The sequence below is a fragment of the Coffea arabica genome, chromosome 1e (assembly GCF_036785885.1).
Source record: "Coffea arabica cultivar ET-39 chromosome 1e, Coffea Arabica ET-39 HiFi, whole genome shotgun sequence".
In the NCBI taxonomy this organism is placed as follows: Eukaryota; Viridiplantae; Streptophyta; class Magnoliopsida; order Gentianales; family Rubiaceae; genus Coffea; species Coffea arabica.
The window spans coordinates 48,938,212-48,962,573 of NC_092311.1; the positions used below are offsets into that span (position 1 = coordinate 48,938,212).

Below are 24,362 nucleotides of genomic sequence, written 5' to 3' on the forward strand. Positions count from 1 at the left end.
AGGAAGCGTTGATAAAGGATAGAGTGGTGTTTTCAATCCGCCGGGCCACGTATTGGGGCCTTTCCGTCCCCTTACACGTGTTGTATTTGAACCGACGAGTGGAAGATGTTTTTGGACACTTTAACGGCCCTGATTTACTACTCTACTTATTTAGGCGGGTACGCACCACACTATTATTAACTCTCCTCTCAATTCTTACATTTGTACCACCACCCCAGCGGCAGCTGCTACTACTATTTCCTACCTAAAACGCTGTCGTCCAATCCCCATTTAGCATGCGCTCTACTGCTTTTGAGTTTTTTTTTTTTAATGAACAGTAATAATTAAAGAAGAGGAAACGGGAAAATTAAGGAGGTCTCTGCGTACGCCGTGAGAGGAAGATAAAAGGGAGAGTAGAGGAAGACTGGTGTCCTTTTAAGGGGTCCAATTGTCCCCTCCCACTGCTTTCTTTATTATCTACTTCTCCATCATTTTCCTTTTCTGCGAGATCAAAACAAAACGAAGATAAAAAAAAAAAAAGAGAGGAAACGAAGAGGTAGAAGAGATAAAGTTGGAGCAAATTTGATTCTTTTTTATTTTTTTTTGAATATTTGGAGCTGGATTGGTGTGTAGTAATCAAGGAGGAGGAAGAATTTAGGTGCAGGTGCATGCCGCGGAATGGCGGAGATATGTTGCGGAGTGGCGAGTGAGAGGGAGGCGGCGTCGTCGGTTTGCAAGCCGAGTTCCAGAGCGGCGAGGCGGAGGAGAATGGAGATCCGGAGGATCAAGTTTGTAGCGCACCCGGAGGATGGTGCGGAGAACGGAAAGAAGCGGCCGAGGCTGGAGATATATCCGGCTGCGTCGGTTTCGCGGGAGTGCGATTACGCTGTCGGGGATCAAAATCTTGTCTCCAAGGTGAAAAACGGAATGAATAAGGAGATGACCGACGAGTTCCCCCCGATTTTGAATGGTGCTCCGATTTTTTTGACTGCACAATTGGCATCGACGCTGCTTGTCAATTCCAAACCGTTCCCAAAGTTCGGAATGGCGTCGGTTTGCGGGAGGCGGAGAGATATGGAAGACGCGGTGGCGATTCGTCCTTCGTTTTGCCGCGGAGACTTTGAAGACGCCGCTCTGCTTCATTATTTCGCCGTCTATGACGGTCACGGATGCTCTCATGTGCGTTATGTGTGCATATACATACTCTGTGAGGACAAAAAAAACGCGCACACACGAATCAGTTTTTTTTTGGTAGCCTTTTTCTTTTGGATCTAAAGGCTTAAAATTGACGGCAGAATTTGAATTTTACAGGTGGCGGCAAAGTGTAGAGAGCGGTTGCACGAGCTGGTGAAGGAAGAGCTAGAGAGCAGAGAAGAAAGTACGGAATGGAAAAATGCAATGGAGCGAAGCTTCATTCGTATGGACAAGGAGGTAGTTACATCCAGCGCCAGCTTGATGGCCTCCAACTGCCGCTGCGAGCTTCAAACGCCCGAATGCGACGCAGTTGGATCGGCCGCCGTCGTAGCAATTGTAACTCCAGATAAGATCATTGTGTCCAATTGTGGTGATTCTCGTGCCGTCCTTTGCCGTAATGGCAAGGCCATCCCCCTCTCTGACGATCATAAGGTAAACGCATTACGTGGCACTTTTCTTCTTAACTAAAATATATATTTCATCTTTGGTTTTAAAATTTATGTGTGTTTTCCCACCACCATTTTGTAATCTACAGCCGGATCGGCCAGATGAACTGAATCGGATACAGGCCGCCGGTGGACGCGTAATATATTGGGATTGTCCACGTGTCCAAGGAGTTCTTGCCATGTCACGAGCCATAGGTAAAATTAATAGTAGTAATTAAAATACTGGACTAGACCAGTATTTTCAAATTAATTCTTGCGGGCCGATGGAGGAATATTAGCTGATTAAAAAATTTTCTTTGGGCGGTGTTTAATTTTTTAGGTGACAATTATTTGAAGCCATATGTGAGCTGTGTGCCGGAGGTGACGATCACAGATCGGACGGCGGACGACGACTGTTTGATATTGGCAAGTGATGGATTATGGGACGTGGTGTCGAACGACACCGCATGCGGGGTGGCTCGGATGTGTCTGAAGAAGGGGAAAGGACCACCGTGTTCGCCGGGGGAGGAGGTGGGAAATGAGAATTCAGACAAGGCTTGTTCTGATGCATCAATGCTATTAACAAAGCTGGCTTTGGCTAGGAGGAGCGCCGACAACGTCAGTGTTGTCGTAATCGATCTGAGGAAGGACGTGTCCAGACTCCAGAGATAGATTGATTTAGAGCTCTCTCTCTCTCTTTTTGGGTTGGTTGCAAAAAATCAATCGTTGTGTAATTTTTAATGTTTTCCATCTTCTTTTGTTCAATCTCTCCAAAGAATGGGAAGAGAAATACCAAGCTTGTTATTTGGTTCCCTAACATGGCCTTTGGCTTTTGTAAATCTCAATCGTACAACGTTTTCCCATTTGAGGTCTCGTGCGGATCTAGATTTTGCGAATGGAAGCAAAGGGAAACGAAATGAAAGGAACCTGCATCGTCTTTTTTTTCGTAGATTTTTAGTTTGGAAGTATTACCTTTTTTATTTTTCATATATATATATATATATATATATATATATATATTGTTAAAATTTGAATACGTAGGTTTGGGTAGAAAATCTCTGCATGCTGCACAAAAATGGCGGAATGATTTGTTTGCCTAGTGCATATAGGGTGGGTAGGGGCCGTCGTTCCAGAACGATGGTGGGTCAGTCCTCAAGGCCGAGGGTCGTAAGATGATACCCTATACAAATCCCTCAGTCCCCGCTTTCTTTGATCTTTTGCTTGGACAATAAGTATTGTACATGCTACTCGTTCGCTTTGACCGTACACGACGTGATTATTACTTAAATTTGGTCTCAGACGGATGTTTTTGGTGTGCTTTGTATACGGCTGTAAAAGAGAAGTCTAGTTTTGGATTACTTTACTTGAGTCAATTTTGATTCCATTTTACTAACGTTAAACTCTGAGTTTGGACACGTAAAATTTAAACTGATTTTAAATTTGAGCCTAGTCGAGCTCAAATTTAAAATCTACTTGAGTTTTAAAAATAAAAATAATTATTTTATTTTTAAAAATAAATAAAATATTTTATTAGGAATATATATATATATATATATATATGTGCATATGATTTTACTATTAAAATAAAAAATAAGAATTCAAGTCAGTTCAAGAGTTAATAAATATGAGTGGAATTTTTCTATATTCAACTAGATTTCGATAGCTCGATTTGGTAGATTTCAACTCTTGATCAAGCTGACTCGCAAGTAAATTTGTAGCTATAGCTTTGAGCAAGGAGTCTTTGCACCAATTATTTATTTCATCGAGGGTAGCATATTGAAATTTCGCGCTATAAAAGCTGGGGCCTTATGTTATCTAAGAGCCTAAATCCCAGGATCATACATTGCAATTGCAGCTGAAGTCTCAATCGACGAAATGGACAAATTAAATACAGAAGACTTCCATTTTTAAGTTCAAAATAATTTGTCAAGTCTTAGATTAAGAAAAGGTTTTAACACTCCACAGTTGTACAGATGTAAAGGCAAACTTGCGGCTTCAAGAAGGGTGATGAATCGTAAATTTATGGTCTTAATTGCAGTTAGGAAGATGTAGCCGCATGTTCATCGCTGACATGTGTCGTTTAGAGGATGGGTTGGTTGGTTAGTTCCATCATCCATGGGCTGGCATAGTTAAACAAGTTCTAAATTACGTGCCGCATAACAGAGTAGTGCCTGAATATGAAAATGAAAGGTCCGGCTGCGCATTTAGATTTTAGAATGGACACAGTTTTTATAGAATAGCGAGCAGTAAAACATATGGACATTGATGTGGGGTTCGCGCAGTCGCTGTTACAAGTGAGTTTTTTGGATATTTATATAAAATTTTACTGTAATTTATTGTAGAAGTTATAGAAAATTTTTTTGAAGTGTGTAAATTTTTAGATATTTTGAAGTGTACAGTTTAAAAATTTTGAAAAGTTTTTAAAAATTACTGTAATTAAAATTGTTAAAAAACTTGTAACAGATAAACTTGACTAAAAATTTACTTGCCAAACAAGGCCTAATCATTGTCTACTGTTGAATGTCTGGGAAGGGAGGCTTTCCCCTTACATTTCATCTACTCCATTTCTTTCTTTTATTCTTTCTCTAGTTTGTGTGCGCAAAATATTTTCTAGGGTTTCGATTCATGATGACAAGGGAAGTAGTATTACTACTATTATGGTGGTCAATGTCAAAAATCTTAAGGTGGGGTCTGGAAGGGATACGGAAGCTCGGGAACGATGCCGCGTCATGGTCGCGGCCCGTACAAAAGCAGTAGTAAAGAAAAGTAGGATCCCATCCTATTTGTTGTCCATCATCTTTATTAGGCAGCCTTTTTCGCGATGGACTGGACGCACAAGTTTTCCAAGGGACTGGACTCGGCCACCCACAATTCCTTCCGGTATCCAAAACATCTTTCTCGTATGTGCGTGCTCCTCTCCACTGTGTGGAGAGTGAAACTTTGACAGGCATGCGGACGTATCATACCAAATGATTGTCCAAGTCGAACCAAGCAAAACTGCAAAAGGCAAAAGCTTGCTACTGCATCATACCTAGAGGTGCTGTCGAGCCGAGTCGAACTCGAGTAGCACCATGCTCGAGCTCGAACTCGATCAAGTAAAAAAATTTGGACTCGAGCTCGACTCGATGAAATAAAACTAAACTCGAACTCAACTCATTTGAACTCGAGTAAGCTCGAGTAAATATCAAACCCGAGCTACTCGAGTTCGAGCTCGAGTTTTGAAATAAATCTATAATTTTTTTTAAAAATATATAATATATAATATAATATAAATATATAATATAATATAAAATATGAAAACTCGATTAAGCTCGGCGAGCACTCGAGTACTTATTGCTTGAGTTCGAACTCGACTCGTTAAATTTAACGAGTAGTTCGAACTCGAACTCGAGCTCGATTTTACCGAGCTCGCGTCAAGCTTTTGATTTACTCGCGAGCAGCTTGACTTGCTAGCACCACTAATCATACCAAATGATTCTTTAGAACGATCATTTAGGCTTCTAAAAAACTTTTAGACGAGAAAACGGTTCAGGCAGAATTTGTCGTGCTTCATAATCTGCGGCTTTAATCTCGATATAATAGATCTTGAGTAGGTAAGATTTGTAAAAGAGGCCTAAAGTCTCTGCCTGCTTATTTCTGTAAATTGATACGGCTATTTCTTGGTGTTGCGTGCCATCATCGGAGACATTTTATAAAATTGTCACAAAGGCTTTCATTTCATTGCCCCACGTTCGGTTTCATGTACCTTCAGCTGCTACCAACAGCTCTTAAGACCACCAAAGCACTCATCTACAGTGGGAACTATAAATAGGATCTTCAGTACAGTGATGTTTGACAACGTCCATTCTTTTTGGTCAGAAACGGCGGTTGTATAATATGAGGTCAAAAAGACTTCTTCGGATGAAGTTGTAGGGTGAGTACCCTTAAATCATCCCCGTCTTTTGAGTTGAGCCATGGAGGGAAACAGCTAGTGCTCCCAGATAACATCATAGGCAAAGTTTGGGGGAAACAGTGGTGTTTGCACATAACAGGGTGTTGTTTAGTGGACTTTGAGACAGCTTCTACACTTGGCAGCAATGCTTTATGCACCTTTAAGTCCAACCTCGTGCAGCAAGAGCAAGGTAACACTGTGAATATTGAATAATGAACACGAATACGTTGAGCACCTTGTAGGCTTGCATTTCCTATACACTTGCCCGCCAATCCATGTTCTCTTTTTATTTTACTATGTTTTTGCTTTCACTGCATCGGCCACCATTTCCCAAGGCATTTCTACAGTCAACAAATTCTCCATCAATGTTGGAAAAGCAAAGTTAACTGAACGAGTTACACAACTTTCTTGGGGAACATGGTCAATATGGACATCTGACTATCAGCCAACGTCCATAAGATAGACGGTTGTGCTTTGGATCACAACTTTCAATAGCCGCAGATTTGATGCAAATCAAATCTGCAATTGTTCCTACTAATAATTTCAGATCACTGAAAGGTTACAGAGTTATAAAAGAAGCCAGAGTTGGAGCCAAAACAAATGGTTTCTATACTTCAGGATGTAAGCAGTCAGACTGTCAGAGCACAAAGTTCCCCGGGAAGTTGTATGGTATTCATAAACTTTGACTAATTAACCACATTATGTTCCCAAAACATGAGGTGAGGAAATCCAAAGCAGGAACACCACAAATCCGAAAGGTGGAGCTTCATTCATGGGGCGGATAGCAGGATTAGCAATCCAAAACATACTTTGGACTACAGCCACACTAATACACATTTTAAACCTAAACGGCAATAGAACAGAAGCAGGTGCAACAAAAGATGCTCAGAAACCAAACAAGAGCTTAGCCCAGATGCTTTCAGCTCAAGATTTCATCATCAGATTCCAAAGCAGTCAAAATGGTTTCCTTTTTCTATTCCTATCATATATCTTTGCCAGCGGCTTCATCTCCATAGCTCTTCAATGCCTTCAATTTTCTGTAACCTTTGTCAGTGCCAAATATCCTGACACAAATTGGTAAAAGGAATATATCAGATTCATGTACCACGTATTGGGAAGGTGATTCCCATTCATTTGCCGGGCAGTGAGCACAAGCATTAATTCTGAAAGGAAATATCCTCGAAAAGGAACCATGCAGCAGATTTTCACACAAACAGTAGAACACAGAAGATGCGACATAAAAGATACTCGAACCTTTTTGACTTGTAAAGAAAAATAGTCAATCCATTTGCATACATGCACTAAATCAGCAAGATAGGGGTAGAAGGACCTAAGGGTATCATTAGAAGAAAATGTCCCTGAAAGCAAAAGCAAGCTTATTCGTAATTTATTTACTAAAATATGTGATTTTTGGACTATATCCTGTTGCTTGGGTTATAAATTGTCAGTCTATCATCTACTATGAAAGCTCTCTGGCACAGGGAGGAACAAAAAGCTTGTAAAAGCTTGTGCTCCATCTTAATTCCTATTAATTAGTCCAAGAAAATTTGGTAACCTACAAAAAAATGAGGAAATAAAAAGTAAAGCACAAATAGCAATTGGTCAAAATAAACCTCAGGCAGTGTGCTGTTAGCATGCAACCTTTTCAATGGCATACCACAATTCCAGTCCCCTTCCGGGAAGGAATTTTCAGATCAACCAATTCTCACAAATGGAATTACAACTGGTTCAATCTTTGGCTTCCAAAGACTCTACTCCAAACAAGAATGTAACGGAAACTCATGGCAAATACCATGTAATACCTAATTAACTACCTCGAAGATGCACAACTAGAGTAGGGTCCCATCTTATTGCTTAGCTAATAGGTATTCATATTTGGCAGTTTCAGTATCAAACGGTAACCAAGAATGCCCATGATTTTCACACTTAAGGCAGTTCCTAATCCACCAAAACACCTCTAAAAAGCAAACAAATGTGTTTAAAGTCCACGAAAACCATTTATGTGGAAAGCATATTCTCTCAATATTGTCATGTTCACCAACAGACCTTACAAAATTATCAACAGGAGAAAGTCAATATTCTCCAGGTAGCCTGTGTGACGAATCGAAAAATAACTTGTCACACCCTCAAGAAGATTATGGTAATCTTTGAAACTAAAAAAGGAAAAAAAAATAAAACATCTAAAAATAGACTCCCACCATTTATAATCAAGTCAAGAAGACTGTCTTCGAGCTTTCAACCTATATCACCAGTCCAGCTAAAACAAGAAGCTGCTCAAATGATCTATGGTCGCACCAATTCAACTTGGATGACAAGGAATAGAAATTGCATGAGATACTTTCAGCTCTAATGCAGAGATGCTGGCATTGTGAATGAAGGCTACTCATTCAAAATAATAATCACCCCTTCTGAGTTTTGGCAAATCCAGGTAAAACATCTCTTCTGTAAAAAGATTAATAACTAGTCTGCATCCTGCAATCAAATGATTGTTTTGTTTTGGCAAATAATTTTCCGATGCACACTCTCATTAGCATAAGATGTGGCGGGCTAAAGAATCAGCTACACCTCTCCCCATTTCTCATTGTTCTTCTCTTATTTCTGTTTTGGTGATTTTTAGTTGTTATAACCATATTCCTTAACATGCCCTTGTGAACATGATGATATTTCCGATATACAATTTCTTCTTGAGTATATAATCTTCAAGCAGTGTTTAAAACTAAATAGTACAACTCACCAGTCCATGTAAACAAAGGTTGATGAGTAGTTGCCAGACTTTGTATAGAGCAGTCGATGATGATAATCATGAAAATCAGCACTGAACGTGAGAGAAAATTTCAGGCATATAAACAATATGGGGGCTAAAGAGACAGATTTATCATAAAGCATCGATAAGGGCATTAACTGACCCCCCATATAAGGGTAAGAAATTTGAGAGACTCCATGGAAAATGATAACCACAATGCGCCTCGACAGTCTCAAGGACTCTAAGCATCATCCATAGCCAGAGTGTAATCAAATGGGGCCCAGTGATGGCAGGACCAATTATTGTAGCAAACCCAAGGAACAAAATTTCAGCAGGGTGAGCATATTCAGAGGTCAGTCCAAATGGTGTTGCATACCTGTAGATGCAAACACCATAATATTGCACCCAAAGCATATAAAAAAAAGAGGACGACTTTAAATTGACGATCAAGAAAGAAGAAAATGACACTCTACTTACTCGTGATGAACACTGTGGACATGTTTGTAGAGCCACTTAGTATGTAAAATTCTATGTCCCCAGTAGAATACAAAATCCTCCAGAATGAAGTAGAACAAAATCTGTGTTGAGATTACTTTCCTGCAGATCCAAAGTTAATGAAAATTATATACATGAAAACAGAAGCAACACTGAAAATAAAATTAGTATTAGGGGGTGCAGAAGGGGTAGAAGAATCAGTAATTTTACAAAGAGAAAGAACCAAAGAAATCAAATTCGTGTAAAGTTTGAAATGGCACTTAAGTCACTGGTCCACCCAGAAAAGAAAGAGAATCATAAAGAAGAACATCTGCTATCTAAGATCTAGTATATAAAGAACCTGAAAATACCAGGACGGCAATGGAAGGCTACTTCTCATCCCCATGTATCTGAAGACAGGATAGGAGAAAACCATCACTGGCAGGTTGACACAAAAATGGTACAGCAGCAGACGACTGATACATTTCTCCTGAGCAGCAGGGGTGTTATTTTTTGTCTGCAAGAAAGCAGAGATGGGCGGTACCAATTAACATGTGCACTGAAGGATGGAAACCTAGAAATATGTTAACTCCATCTGATCGACCAGTCTCTATCAGATGTTTATCATGTAGAACCCCAAACCAAAACAATCTTCACAGGCATGTCCAAGTAGTAGAATTCAAATCAACAGTATTATGAGTTAGCAATGCTCTGACATATGAAACTAATTCATCTGTACTTTCTCATAAACAACTCTCCAATGAGAATGCTGTAGAAGATTTTTTGAGATGAAAGAAACAGAGTATATTGAACCATAACCAGCCTTTAATGACTAAATAAAGAACAGATCAGTGTCCATCTACTGAAACAACCACCAAGAGCATCCTCAGTCAGCCACACCAAAAAAAGAAAGTATATATACTCCCTCCAAAGTCAAACCGACATAGACTAAGTTTGAACTGGAACAACATTTACAGTTGAAGTTAAAAGCATGCTCGTCGTCTTTTTATTGCCACTCATGCCCTTAACTCAATAATTGAGTGGGTTTAATTAGTTCCTCTCAACTCGCTCTCATCCAACCAACACATATAACTGAATATTTGCAAATATTGTCTTTAGCTGGTTACCAAAAAGAAGACAAAATGTAGAGAAAAGAAAGAAAATAAAAGGGTGGGGGAGATTGCATGCATGTGTATATGTGTGAGAGAGGCATGCCCTTCTATCTGTTTTCTTCTATGCCTCAAATTCTACTTGCAGATGAAATTAAAGTGGAGACAGTGAGCAGACATAAATGCAATGCAAATCAAACACATAAATACCTTCGTATTATTATACAGGTAAAAATCCACACACACACGCATATCAAAGAGACATACAGGGTCGGCTTGCAGGAGCTAAATGAAACTATGAAAAATATACCAGAAGAATGATATTGACAATAGGAACAACAGGCCACGTTATCCACCCGAGAGAATAAATAACTGGCCATTAGAAATTCTACAAATGGCCGCAAATAAGTAGCCTAAGACTCATGGAGGAAAAGCAGACTGTAAAGCTATAGATTTTTAAAGGTGAGAGTTAGGAATTGCACTCTGATGAAATTTTGAAAATTCAAGCATGAAAGCTAATAAGAACTTGTAGTGAGTGCATGTATTTTGAAGTGAGTGTGTGTGTGTGTGTGAGAGAGAGAGAGAGAGAGTGAGAGCTTTTAAGCACTTGAGCATCCTTCAATGTGGTTTATTTTACAAGGTTAAATAAATATGCCACCAGCAGATGATTAACATGCAATATACTATGCCATCCATGTTTTCTCCACATAATGTGGGTAGACAGCACATGCTGTGATACAATTTTAAAATACAAATAAAACCAAAATTAGGGCGAGAAACATAAGATCTACAAAAAGAAAGCTGACTATAGGATACACTTTCAATTGGAATGCCAAATTGTCTACTAACCTAACATGATGATATCATCAGCGGTCATAATAATTGGGACTTTAAACAGAACCCCCTCATCTCCATCCCCAAAGAAAAAACAACAAAGGAAAAGAAAAGGAACCTATGGCATAGTCAAATCAATTGAACGTTAACCAATATTACAATATAGAGTAGAACCATGATTCATATTGTCGTAGTTCAAAAAATAGTAGAGCCATTGTCCAGAAGTACAACGAACACAAAAATGAAGAAGATCCATCATAATCATTTACAAAATGAATAACTGAAAAAGGAAACCTGAATTTTATACTTGCTCAGCCATCCAGCCCTTTCAAGATAAATGCAAGGAAGGCCAGACAAGAAGAAGACACTTTCATGAAGAAAGAAACTTCCAAGACAGGCCAGCTGAAAGTCACTGAAGTGAGTAATCAAATACTGCAAAATCGTCACAAAAACAAAATGAGCAGAGCACATTCCAAAGTATGGTAGTTATCGAGTTCTGGATAATAATAATAAAGCACAAAGAGAGTAACCGACAACCAATATGTAGACATGTGATTGACTAATAACTAAAAGATCAAACGTAAAGCACTGCCACCCAGACAAAAAGTACACTTCTTGCACACGGCAGCATGCATAAATCGCCTCACTGGTAACCCCAACAAATAATGAAAAGCAAGTTAGTTAATGATTTCAGAGAACTATAACTTAGACCCGGTTCTTTTTCAGAATAAAATGAAAAGAATAAGATATCGAATCGTGAGAATATAAACTCAAGGAAAACTTCCAAACAACAGTAGGTTTCACCCTTTTCCTTTTTGTGAAGATAAATTCGAATAATGAAGCACCAAAGGGGTGATCCAAATATGGCAGAAACAGTATCATCTATGTATGCAAGAGATATTTGTCTACACATAGCAGAATCTGTAAATTATATAGCAAATACGGAGAACCAAAAATAGATTATAATTATGTAGTCAAGAAAAAACACCAAAACAAAAATATTGTAGTAATGATATAAGCTTAATTTAGATAATGAACAGAATACATAGCAATTCGCAGGGGAATTTATTAAGCAGGACAACTAAACCCACCCCCCAACCCCCCGGGGAAATCTTACCAAGAACAGACAATTCAAAAAATGCACTGTGTCATTCAAGCACGACGCCCACGATAGCGCCTTTTCGGAAATCAACAAAAACGACAGCTCCCGTCACTATCCTGTCCTTGAAATACAGGACTTTATTCCTTGGAGTTTGTGACACATTGACACTTGGAGGAAAATTACCACGCAATCAGATTCTGGAACTCAACTCCTATTCTTCCAAAGGAATACATGAGAAACTTCTTTTGCGTTCAGTAGCATAAAAGGATGAGGACAAGCTCAGATCACCAAAACGTCCAAATTCCACTTCCATGGAAATTGCTAAATCAATAGTTTCTCACTTATAATGGTGATAAATGTCCACTTTCCCGCATGACCGCAGAATATAAACTTTCTCGCACAGTAAAATTTATTCGAATGTAGTTGATTGATAGATATATCTAGCGGGTAGACATTCAGATTAATTGTCCATTGGTAGTGGCAGCTAAAAAGTAGGAGTCACATTCCAGGCCAAATTCAATCATATAGTCAGTCTCTGCCTCGTCGAATCCGTGCAAGGCATCCCGAATTAACATCTATCTAATAATAACATGCAGCAAGCATGCAGAAGTGATGCAGAACTACGCAGGCAACAAACGGAAATGTAAAATCCATAGATCCTAGATTTGCAGTTTGTCAAGTTCATGGCGGCAAAATCCTCCGACAAAAACTTTTGAGGTAGTGGCTTCACTCACTCAAAGTCTTCTTTCACAAAATTCGCCATGAAAAAGGTAAAATAAATAAATAAAAACAAATGTAGGCAAGTTAAAATGCAATCGAACAAATTCAAATGTTGATAGCAAATGAAAAGAGCTAGGGCTAAAAATCAGGGAATGCCGATTAAAGGAATTGAAAAAACAAAAAACGCGTGATTTTAGAGAGAGAGAGAGAGAGAGAGCAGATAGAGATTATTATTACCGTCCAACCAGATTCAAGGAGGGAAGCAGCCATTGCGGTGGGGGAGGAGGACTGGTTTGACCTGTTGATGACGATAATCTCAGAGCAAGTCACAGATGGAGAAGGAGCACTATAAATAGTACTTAGTAAATTTGAGTAATGAGTAAAGAGCGAAAAAAAAAAATCAGTATTAGTAGTATTAAGTAACGAGGCTGGTGAGGGAGCAGTAGAAATATAAGTAGCAATTAGCAAAGGCAGGGTAGAGAGAGAAAGTGTGGGCGAGGAGAGCGGAGACTGTTAGTATATAGGAGTAGTTACTACAGAAATAGGAGTGACTGGTGAAGGGAGAGAGAAAAGTGTCCATGAGATGAGACAGACTGTCACGAGAATCTGCGCTCGTGGCCTCTTATATTTTGTGCTCCTCCTGCTTACTCATCATGCTCTTCCAATCTTTAGCATTCCTTTTTCTTTTTCTTTTAAGCCACTCCCTAATTATTCATAATTTACTGCCTCTTTTACTCGTTCCAGTGGTTAATTACTGCTTCCAGCATGATGCAAGCTCGCACTGTTGTTTTTCCTTCTTGGCTACAATAATTTTAGGGAGTAATAAGTGTTTGCACTAGCACCCTTAAATGCCACGAGTGTGAAAACAAAAAACAAAGAAAGAAAGAAAGAAACTTGAATTTAAATTGAAATTAAATGACACACATTCAAGGATGTATACATGGTTATTGTATACAAAATTAAAATTGAAATTTGAAAACTAAAATTTGAAATTTCATACGTAAATTTTGAGTCTATTAAATTGAAAAATTTTTTAAAAAAATAGTTTTTCCTTAACACTAAAGACTAATTATTAAATGCCGCATTCATTCATCTTCTTTTCATTTTTTTCTCTCTTGTCAAGTTTCAATCTTTATTTTTTATTTTCCTGATTTCCTCCAAACTTCAAGCTTCTTTTTTTTTTTAAATTGTAATCTCTAAATCCCAAAAACGTGAATTAAAATTTAAATTTACAATGTCTAATTCCTATAGATATGAATATTGTATAATTTCATAATATTGTGGTATTTTTGGGTTGGATTTAAGATTTATTTTGGTAGATACAATTGAAATTGAGATGAAATTTATTTGTTTCAACTTATAATTTAGAAAATTTATTTGTGAAAATTCATGTTCTTTTAAAATATTAAACTTTTCATCATATAAAGTTTTAAATTATTCCATTGCATGTCTTATTTTGTGCACATATATTTATATAAATTAGTTTTTAAAAAAATTCATTGAACCAGGTTGAACCAAAATGACCGATTGAATCTCAACCCGAACACTTCACCAGTTCAATTAACAGTCCGAGTTTCAAAATATTAATTATCACTTGTGGGTCTGTCTAAAAAATGCCCATCAATTACTAGTTAAAATGTATTTTAGGTGTCGTATTTTTTAAAATATAATATTAATTATGAAAAGTAAATAAATACAAATGAAATAGGTAAGATTAAATAGAAAAAATATATAAATGCAAAAAAAAAAGATAATAATTATTAGTATGTGTATGTACATTGTAGGCTAGGTGAATTTCACATATATTAACGTGTGTCCAATAGGCACCTGTTAAAAAAAATCCATCACTTATTGTTTGGAGTAAATTTTATTTAGAAAATTAAGTTCACTTAATCAATTAAAATATTTTATATTTTGTTATCAGGTGTGTTAAATATGTTAAGATATAAATCTATTAAATATAAATGATGAATTGAATTATCAATAAAGGATTTAGGTCTTGTTTGGTAATTCAATTCAATACTTAAATTTAATGAATTCAGATTTTAATATGTTTATGAGTGTTTGATAATAAAAATTGAACATTTAAATTAATTAAGTAGTACTGAATTTTTTAAGCAAAACTTACTCACAAGAATAAGTGATAAGATATTCACTTATCATTGAATATGATATTTATTTAAATGCATTTGATTTAATATTCAACAATTCGTTAACTTAATGATTTCAGATTTCAGATTTCGGATTTCAGATTTCAACTTTATCAAACACATACTTACTCTTATCTTAGACTTCTTAAAATCTAAATCTAGAACAAGATATACTCAGTAATTATGAGACTTGTTTACTTACCAATTATTTTATGCAACCTGTTGAAGTTGCTTGTGATATTATTGATTGGTGGTGGTATGGTGAATCCAATGATGAAACCGTAGAAGATTAAAGGGTTTGGCTCATCTCAAGTGAATTTTCTCTATATATCTCACAATATACGCACTTATGGATGATGTATAACATGTGTCTTCATTTACTAGGAAGGATAATCATCATTTTAAATTTGATTAATTCTAACCCTTATTAATAAATGATCACGTATTCAGATATGCACTACTAAACATGGAAAGAGAATTCATTGGAGATGAGCCAAGTGTGAAAATTAAATTAGGCAACATATATTTTGCAAGATTGTTGAAGTCTTTTCATTAATATTCAGCGCATCAAATTAATAGTAAATAGCAATGTACTAAAATTGCATGGATGAAGTTCGTATAGTGATACAATTCATAGTTTGGGATGCAAATTACCGGATGGTAGAATTTCTTAGAGAAAATCTTATACGCCCAATGGACAAAAAATAACTTCCTTACACACGATACTGAAGTTATTTTTTCTTCTAAAGTCACAGCCTCTTCCAGAAGACAATCAGCAATCAACCATCAGCCATAAAATGTTTTAAATTTCTATAACCATCAGCCACAAAGACGATTAGCAATCAACCTCAATTTCGTCGGTGACATCTCCAACTCCGGCAAAGATATCAATTCATTTCATCTTGGAACTCAATACGTACAAATCGAAAGATGCATTCTTACAGGGTTATGAATTACACACTAATTTAAGATTAATTGGATTGATAATTTTGTAATTACTTAATTGTTTCATGACAAGAGCCCTAACTATATCATTGATTCTACCGGGATGCACATCTTTCAAGGACCAGGAAGTTCTGAGTTGAATCTATGAGGGAATTTATAGGGACCTAACAAAATTGATTTTCTAATTGTAAATATGCTAAACCTAGGAGAGTAAAAGAGATCGAGATTAGTCATCTAATTATAAATATGCCAAATTTAGGAGGGTACCGTAATTACTTAATTGCTTCATGACAGGAGCACCGCAGGCTACATTGACCTCGCCTATCACTGTGATGAGGTCTGGTATAACGTAATCGATGACGTGAACCCCCAATTTCTGAAACACTAGAAGGAATTTATTGAGGCTTAATGAGAGGACCAAAAAATTCATTTTGTGCAATGTGAGAGACGAAAATTTCATTTTGTGAAATATAAGGGACTATAGATTGCATTATGTAAAATTTGATTTGATAATTTTGCTTTCGAAAATGATCACGTGCCTTGCACGTAGTAGATTCCTATAAAAAATTAGTCGAAAACCTAGATAGAAACCAAATTTGGCCAATTTAAATTTATAAGAGATACAAAATTACATTTTTAAAGTGAAAAATGAAAAAGTTATTTTACAAAATTGAGGAACGTTTTGCAAAAACTAATCCGAAACCTAGGTCGTGGATCATGTCATGCAACCTGATGTGAAAATGGGTGATTCTAATGAATGGGTTTGACTGGATCACAATTGGATTATACGTATAACTAGATCACTTTATTTATATCCATTTAATAGATGAGACAAAATGGACGGGTCATAAATAATAAAATCATAAATACACGCATATACCTAATTATCCATCTTGACTTGCTTAAAATCATACTTCATCCGTCCCACTTTGATAGTCATGTTTTCCTTCTTTGTCTGTCCCAAATTGTAGTCCACTTTCCAATTGAAAAATATAGTTGTATTTTAATTTTTCTAAAATACCCTTATTCAATGTAAGTTGTTGTTACTATAAACTTACCCCATTTAATGAGAGTTTATTCTTTTTTTACCATCAATTCAAATTCTCATAAAGTTGTACTCTAATTAATGTGAGGGTATTTTAAAAAAATAGCTACCTAAATTGATTGTTCCAACAAAATTAACTATTTTTTCTTAAAATTTATTGAAAAAAAACCAGGACTATCAAAATAGAACGGATGGAGCACTTACTTTTTTTTCCCTAGATGCTGTTGGCAAGAAATATTAATATTTTATTGCTATTGAATTGGTAAGGTTTTTAAATTTATTCATTTAACACCACATTCATGCAGAAATTTGTGTAGTGATTTTTGAATCAACTACTATAATATAATCTTGTCCAACAGCACTAATAGATGTTAGATGGAAAGTTGAAATTGACTAACAAGTAGTTACTACAGCTCGGGTGTGAAGTTACTTTGCAAAATTTTGTTGTGCAATGCTCTATTGCATGACAAGCTACAGCCCGTATGCAGCAACTGAAGCAATATAGAACACTATAGACCCGGCCCAGTCGAATCAATCTACAAAATATTCAGTTCTGAGATCATTTTACAGAATGTAGCTGTGAAATGCTGTATGATAGGATAAGCCACAGGCACAAGCTATAGCAACATACGAACGACTACCAAAATAAAATCACAATACTTCCAGACCAAAATGCTTTCATATTATATACCAAATCCCAAATGACCCCTAATCACTAGGAATAGAGCGAGGGAATAGACTATTGGCTCAATTTCCACCATGCAAAAGAAAACTTTCTCAGTTGATTCCCGACAAACCAAACAAAAACAACATCAATTAACCATGTTCAGTACAACATCTCTAGTAGGCAACAAGTAACAAAACTTCTATAATAATGCCAATGGAACTGATGAACATCTCCAGAGAAGGAAGATCTAATTTGACCTAGGTGCAGCCCATTCAACTCTCAGGATTAAATTATCATAACCATAGCCATTAAGTTTGTTGATGGCTCTCTCAGCATCTTCCCTATTCACGAAATTAACAAAACCAAAACCTCTGCTTATGCCAGTCTTCTGATCAACAGCAACGTAAACTCGGCTTACAGGACCAAAAGGGCGGAATAGTTCAAGCAAGTCAGGCTCCCTTGTATCCTCCGAAAGGTTAGTCACCCTGACAGAGTTTTCTTCATTTCTGCGTCTCATTTCAGTTCCAGATCTCTCTGCACCTGCCCTCATGCTAGGTGGCACATATGCTCCTTTTGTAGAATTAGCTGCTGCAGTGGTGGCCTCAGAAGCTGGCTTATCCACAAAACCCTCACTTGGGGGAGCAAGGTCCTTGTAAGGACACTTTGAAGTCCAGTGATCACCCTTCTTTCCACAGGTCCTGCAGACCATGAGAACAGCTCCTGGTTTACCAATTTGACCTGAGTCTCCAACAACCTTTACTTCCTCCTGTTTAGTGCCTAATTAAAAGTTGACAAGGAAAAAAAAGATCAGCAACATTGTCAGCACTTGAATACAGAACATACCTCCAGGTCAAAAGAAAAGTGAAAAGTAGCAAAGAACGCAGAAAGCATGCAAGAATTTTAAGCATTGCAATGAACAGAAGGCAAAATCCTAAAAGCAAGAACATGATATATGGCCAACAAATCAAAGTTTAATATCAGTTACTGAAGTAGACAGTTGAATTAAAAAAAACGCAACCAAAGTTTACAACTAGTTACTTTCATCAAGTCAACGACCTCCAATCATCCCACATTCAAGAGAGAGAGAGAGAAAGAGTGCACCATCCCACATTCCCTCCTCCTACAAAGTTTTTTTCACACTTCCCACCAATTTTACCAAAACTCGATCCGCTGTCCACAACTAATTTCGCAAGTGAAATTATAATCAGTAGCAGAACTGATCACTGAAACTCAGAACAATCACGAACCTTCTGCTCTATGGGGTTATTCACCATACAGGACAGCTCTCTGGTCCACGGATCCAGCACAAACTAAGAAGATTATTGCAGATAGTAGCACTAATAACGCTCAATTAGCACAACACACAGGATTGAATTTTATTTCCAGTTTGTAAAGTTTAACGACTACATATCCCACCTATCAATAATGCTCAGCAAAAACCCAAAAATAGGCAACATTAAATCCATCCAATAGTGCAACCCTGCCTTCAACAGATAAATTCATCTGATTTGTCCACAATAACCTAATGAATAGGACTTGCCCATCGCATAGCCAACACCAAAACTGACAAGCCAAATTCAGTAATTACATAAAAGGTCCCAAACAAAATCGACTTCATAAAATAAAATAAAGAGTAGTTTTAATAAATAACAAGAGAAAAACAGATAGATAGTTGAAACAAAAGAACCGCAGGGGGGAAAATGGGAAGATGCACACCAGGGGCTCTAGGGCGTTCAAGGATAATTTCTTCAGTGGAGACCATGGTAAGGTGGCTACCGACATCTTCATGGACAGCATCGCCGAACTTGGGCCAGGAGCGGCGCTCGACGGCCCGCTTGCTGAGGCGTGCGTTAGCTAGTTTGCGGATGCGAGTGGTGGTGGTGATCTTGATTTTGTTGCCTTCGTCGTTGAACTTGTACTCGATAAGCTTCTTAATCCCGTTGTCATCGGGGCCAATGACCTGCTTTGGGGGCAAAAGGAAGTCAAGGTCCTCTCCGTCGTCCTCATCCAGCTCTCCCCATCGGAGCTTGCTTGGTTGGTTTGCTGTCTCTACCGCCATGGCTGCAGTAAAACGATTCGATTCGATGCGATACGATTTCTGAGGCCTGAGATTTTTAATCTAGGGTTAGGGCGTTTTCCGACTAGGTGGTGCTAGGGCTTATCTTCCGAATTTGCTTCTCGCGTATTTTTGTGTGCTTCTATGGGTGAGCCTGGCGCTATTTATATACTCTTACTTTGACCCTTTGTGGTAAATTCACAATTTTAACGTGAGTTTGAAGGATTCCCGGCAGTTACTCTGATTTATGCAAGGCCTGTTACTATTTTAGGGTCGGATTTGTTTGGATTGAGATGAGTTCAGATAAAATAATTTGTTTCATAAATTTTAGTTATTTTTTTAAATTTTTTTAATCATTTTTTTATTTTACATACATCATATCATAAAAAAGTATTGTATTAATTATCTCAAATAAATTATCCAAATAAACTTTTATCCAAACAAACCCATCGCTGCTCTACAATTTTGAATTCTCTGGACAGCTTTATAGACTTAAAAAATTATTTACTATTTCCTTTCAACAGTTGTAGGAATCAGGATCTTATCTTTACTAGTATAAATACCCGTGCTACGCACAGTAGATTATATTTTTGAAAAAAATTACAATTTATGGAGGAATTTAAAAATAGTAAAATATTATAATTACGGGCACATGAAAGTATATTTAAAAAAATGAAACTTTGTAACAATAGTTCAATATATGATAAAACATCTCCATTATTTATAAACTATCACTTTGATGAATGTTGGATCCTGAAAAAAAATAGAAGTCTATATCATAAATTGAGCGACATAAGGGTCCAATTAAATATAATTGAATATTTAATTTGATAAGTAAATGAAATACTTACAAACATTTTGCCTTTGATTTGATAATCTTCTACAAAGGTGTGAACATTCTTCACACCAATCACCTCTAAGTACGAACGCCAGTATTGGCGGTTTAATTAATTCTGTTGATTTTTGTGAAGTTTGTACTATAAATGAGAATGCACGATTTTTGCATGAATTAATGTGTTAGTCGAATAATGCACCTCTATTTTCCTAACAATTAAAAGCATACATAATTTAAAATTATATTTTGTTTTAGACAGTTTGTAAATAATATTATATAAAAATATATACATATAAATAATGTATACCTTTGTTTTTAAATTTCTAAGATAAGAAGCATTACAACGAAACATGAATCGTGCATGCTTGTCTTGAAGAGTGAGGTATAGGTTACCACTGGAATCTCTAACTTCTATGTTAACATTGTATCTGTTAAAAAGAAATTGTGATGTATCATGCAAAAAATTATATTAAAATTCAAAATATATGAAAATAATTACCTAACAATAATGTCGACTACATCATTACAATGGATACACATCATTTTTGCAAAATTAGATTGACATGGTTGTCCACAATTTTTGCATAACTCATGGAATATATTATCTATATTGATACTTTGAATGTAAGCAAGTATCCGAAAATATTTAACCTATAGCCATCCAAAGAATGTATAAATTACAATTATTAATTCGAAACTACATGTAGATACTTGTTCATTACTTAATTAATTGAGAGGAATTGTACCGTACGTAGAACTGCATATTCGGATATCGATATTCTCTTAGCATTTGATATCAACAATGCTTGGGACATTGTAAAATTGCATGACCGCAACCACGTCACTAATTTCTGAGCACATTTATCATTCTCAAACCTGCACATTTTTCAAATACATATTCGTAAGATGAAATATTATTAATAATTTAATATTTTGGTATTTGTAAAACTTACCAACTATGTAGGTATTGAGCTAAATCCAAGTAGTAATTGACATACAATTTGCTTGCTCGAATAGTATAAAGTGATGGTCCTGCACAATGTGCATATTATTGATAAACTATAAAAATAAAATAAAATAAAGTGAAAATAAATTGAATTACCTTTATAATTTCTCACACAAATACCATAGGCTAGCAAAACATTATTTTTTGTAACAGTTTGAGGCAAGTGTTCACTATCATCAGTTGCAAATTTATCACATAAAGTCAACCGAACTACTGTCAAACTTCATTTAGAGAATTTTGGTAAGTATAAATCAAAATTTGCAGAATATAAAATATTTTAAAGATATTGAATCTATTAACTAACCTTTTGTCAAGTAAAAGTATGTCACACTTAGTTTTATCATTGATAGATGTTTGATAGTGTTGAACCAACAGATACAACTAAACCAATTACATTTGCAAAAGATCAAAAAGTATAAGTAATACCAGTTCAAATATACAACTTAAATATAAGTATGGTTAATTAAGAATGAAATACCTATCAATTGCAAATCATTGTCCATGTGTTGTTCTGTATCTCTTAGTTTGACCAGATTAAACTTGAAACGGGGTATGGTTCCACAATCATCTAAAATATTCACTATATTTGTATCGTTTCCAAATGATAATTGGTACTGATGTGGTGCAAGCCGATATTTAAAATCTGCCAGAATTACATATATATTTTGAAACCAGTATACCTTGACTTCATGGAGATGATCTGCGAAAATGAGTTTTTTGTGCATAATTCAGTATTTTTTATGTGTTTTTTTTATTTTGAATTTTGTTCAATGTTCGGATAGTATTTGTATTTTTTATATTATATGATATGATGGTGGGATTTGTTTTTTGGTATTTATATGTGTATAGTTAGTGGTTCTTTGTATATATATCGTTTTTCTTTCTATACACATAAGAAGCACGTGCGGGATGTACTGTTGAGGAAATATGCGGTTGCATAGTTTTGGCAATGCAAAGCATTATGCTCTGGTAAAGAGTAGATATATTCAAAGGGTGAAAATTCATTAATAACCTTGACGGGATGTGATTATTCCGAGAGTTAGTTGGTATATAAATGAGGGCTAGTTAGTTTAAGTTCATTTGGTGAGTGAGTATTTATCAGTCTTCGTTGATTTGCAGGTGGATATATGGCACATAATGATCGAGTGTTTTCAACAGTCCAAGATCTATGTCCGGAGCTGGAGGAGGAGCTCAGTAGGTTGAGTATTGGTTCTGCTAGTGCTTATCCTATGCCAAATTCTTGTCGAAATCGTCCTGCTGAATCTGTAGCTCAATCTCAAGTTACTTATTTGATGCTGAAGAACGAGATTTGTGATTTGTTTAGGGTTTTATATAGGGAGCGAGAGTGGGGACTTGTGCTGGACAGCGGATTGGTTGCTGGGAGGAGGTTGCCAATGTTAGAACTTATAGCTTCGAGAATCAAGTTCGATGTAGCCGAGGAACTGTTGTTCGATGTAGCGATGTGTTATGTAATTTCGCTTGGTTTGGCTTTATTTTTAGTGTACTTGAATAATGCAGTAGTGCTTTGTTTTTATGTATTATTAAATTGAGTAATAAAATAGTGTGAATTTTTGTGAATAAGTGCGAATGAATTGTTTCTTTATTATTAATTGTTTCTTTATTTTTTGCGTTTCCTTTTTTTAGTTTGTGCATGTACGTCTGTGCAAGTTCTGTATATAATATGGATAAGGTTTGTTTTTGCGCGACGCGTGTGTAGTGTGCAGTGAATTCGTTTGTTTTTTCTTTGTGGAATCTTTGTGATCCTGTGTGCATGTGATTTTGCGCAGAAGCTTTGGAGCTTTGCGGTATTATATAGTTGATATTGTGCTTTATTGTCTATAAGTAGAGTGTGTAGATTTTTTTTCTTATGGTTGAGCATTATCGTTTAGAAATGGATTATAGTCATAATCGTTTTGGGGTGTTACGTGATTTGCATCCACATGTTGAAGTTTTGTTTAATAGATTGTCATTAGCTGGTGTTGTAGGGAGTTTGGGTGGATGTGATGGACAGAATGCTTCTTTGGCTGGTTCTGATAGAGCTTCAGCGAATCATATTTTACTGCGGAATGAGATATATGGTTTGTTTAAGAAGTTTTATCGTAAATCTAGTAGAGCTGCTGTATTGGATGAAGTTTTGGGAGATATTGGCGAGTTTCCGTTTCTTCAAATAATTGCTCAACGTATGGAGCTTGAGGTTGAAGAGCAGAAGAAAGCTGTTAGAAGTGCTATGGTTTAGTGTGTTTATGTTTTGTTTGTTTTGTATATTTGTTTTGTTGGCTTTAGTTATTATTTTCTGTAGATGTTGGGAATGTTATCTGTTCAAGTATTTTAGTGTGTTTATGTATCTGTTCAAGTATTTGAGTTGAATAAAGAATGTAGATTTTGTACCAGTTTTTATCATGATCATTCCAAGGTTAAGGTTTGTCGGATAAGTAAACTACATGAAACAAAGAGAAAAGGGTAAAGGAGAAACTGAAGGAATTGGGGTAAAATATTCCTGATGCTGACAGAAATCATATGTTCATGTTCTGAAGTTCTTTGTTGGAACTCAGTACTCAAACTAAAAAATATATGTTCAAATTAATAAACAGTTGTTGTTTCCTGCAGTCAAATGGTTTTATGAATAAACTTACGGCACGAAAAAACAGTAGGAGAAAAATATACAAGACATACTTAGGAATTTAAATGGGAGAGATGAGAAAAAAAAAATAATAGCCTGCACAGAAGGGGATTTTGTGAAGCTATGGCATGTAGCCTGGATAGAAGTACATTTTATAAACATAGCATGGATGTAATTTACAGAGTTGCTCTTCAAAAAGCATAGCCTACAGTTTTTTGTAATATACAAAATATTCAAAAGCGTAGGCAAGCTGAGCGAATGATCTGGTTCAGATCTTTAGCTATCTAGCTGCATCAGCGTTATATACAATATTGGACATTGCTAATGATCAGATGTTCAAAAGGTGTATCAAAAGTTTAAGTAAGGATATTACATTCTACTGCTCCATATCAGTCACGTCAGTGCGTTGTCTCTTAGTTGGACTTTCTGTAATTTTGAGAGCTGTGAATAATTCACTGTCAAAAGTTGAGTGTTTTGGGACAGCTTCTGCAGTTGATGGTCCTGGAGTCGAGGAAGCGCATGTGGAG

General features: G+C 36.2%; 3 protein-coding genes and 1 long non-coding RNA gene across 6 annotated transcripts; 2 read left to right on the forward strand and 2 right to left on the reverse strand.

The window, feature by feature from the left end:
* The first annotated feature begins 161 nt into the window (after positions 1–161).
* LOC113710230 (probable protein phosphatase 2C 24) lies at positions 162–2,461 on the forward strand. Its single transcript, XM_027233123.2, has 4 exons — positions 162–1,158; positions 1,291–1,605; positions 1,709–1,814; positions 1,939–2,461. The coding sequence occupies exons 1-4, from the start codon at positions 658–660 to the stop codon at positions 2,268–2,270; spliced, it is 1,254 nt and encodes a 417-aa protein (XP_027088924.1). The 5' UTR covers positions 162–657; the 3' UTR covers positions 2,271–2,461.
* Positions 2,462–6,114: 3,653 nt separating this feature from the next.
* LOC113710237 (methylsterol monooxygenase 2-2) lies at positions 6,115–13,031 on the reverse strand. Of its 2 annotated transcripts, none has more exons than XM_027233136.2 (7): positions 12,749–13,031; positions 10,984–11,121; positions 9,118–9,263; positions 8,750–8,869; positions 8,436–8,648; positions 8,264–8,344; positions 6,115–6,593 (listed from the first exon to the last, which is right to left on the reverse strand). In XM_027233136.2, exons 1-7 carry the CDS (start codon positions 12,779–12,781, stop codon positions 6,512–6,514), a joined length of 813 nt encoding a protein of 270 aa, XP_027088937.1. In that variant the 5' UTR covers positions 12,782–13,031; the 3' UTR covers positions 6,115–6,511. The 2 variants fall into 2 exon arrangements, with proteins under 2 accessions (XP_027088937.1, XP_071916622.1); XM_072060521.1 differs by having other exon boundaries at positions 6,180–6,593; positions 10,997–11,121; positions 12,749–12,887.
* A 4,280-nt stretch (positions 13,032–17,311) lies between these two features.
* Positions 17,312–19,512, reverse strand: LOC113710247 (uncharacterized). Its single transcript, XM_027233153.1, has 2 exons — positions 19,035–19,512; positions 17,312–18,095 (listed from the first exon to the last, which is right to left on the reverse strand). The coding sequence occupies exons 1-2, from the start codon at positions 19,375–19,377 to the stop codon at positions 17,566–17,568; spliced, it is 873 nt and encodes a 290-aa protein (XP_027088954.1). The 5' UTR covers positions 19,378–19,512; the 3' UTR covers positions 17,312–17,565.
* Positions 19,513–22,106: 2,594 nt separating this feature from the next.
* Positions 22,107–22,818, forward strand: LOC140021567 (uncharacterized). Of its 2 annotated transcripts, none has more exons than XR_011825451.1 (2): positions 22,107–22,184; positions 22,335–22,818. It is a non-coding gene; the product is annotated as an uncharacterized lncRNA (long non-coding RNA). The 2 variants fall into 2 exon arrangements; XR_011825453.1 differs by having other exon boundaries at positions 22,128–22,261.
* The last annotated feature ends 1,544 nt before the right edge of the window (positions 22,819–24,362 follow it).

What these genes read in the sequence shown, in the direction of transcription:
- LOC113710230 (XM_027233123.2), top strand. Translation starts at nt 658, where the DNA reads ATGGCGGAGATATGTTGCGGAGTGGCGAGTGAGAGGGAGGCGGCGTCG. An exon ending in ACGGTCACGGATGCTCTCAT is followed by an intron (nt 1,159 to 1,290) that starts GTGCGTTATGTG and finishes TGAATTTTACAG; the next exon opens with GTGGCGGCAAAGTGTAGAGA. An exon ending in CCCTCTCTGACGATCATAAG is followed by an intron (nt 1,606 to 1,708) that starts GTAAACGCATTA and finishes TGTAATCTACAG; the next exon opens with CCGGATCGGCCAGATGAACT.
- LOC113710237 (XM_027233136.2), bottom strand. Translation starts at nt 12,781, where the DNA reads ATGGCTGCTTCCCTCCTTGAATCTGGTTGGACG. An exon ending in TCCTTGAATCTGGTTGGACG is followed by an intron (nt 11,122 to 12,748) that starts GTAATAATAATC and finishes ACGATTTTGCAG; the next exon opens with TATTTGATTACTCACTTCAG. An exon ending in AGCCTTCCATTGCCGTCCTG is followed by an intron (nt 8,870 to 9,117) that starts GTATTTTCAGGT and finishes TTGGATCTGCAG; the next exon opens with GAAAGTAATCTCAACACAGA.
- LOC113710247 (XM_027233153.1), bottom strand. Translation starts at nt 19,377, where the DNA reads ATGGCGGTAGAGACAGCAAACCAACCAAGCAAGCTCCGATGGGGAGAG. An exon ending in TGAACGCCCTAGAGCCCCTG is followed by an intron (nt 18,096 to 19,034) that starts GTGTGCATCTTC and finishes ACTTTTAATTAG; the next exon opens with GCACTAAACAGGAGGAAGTA.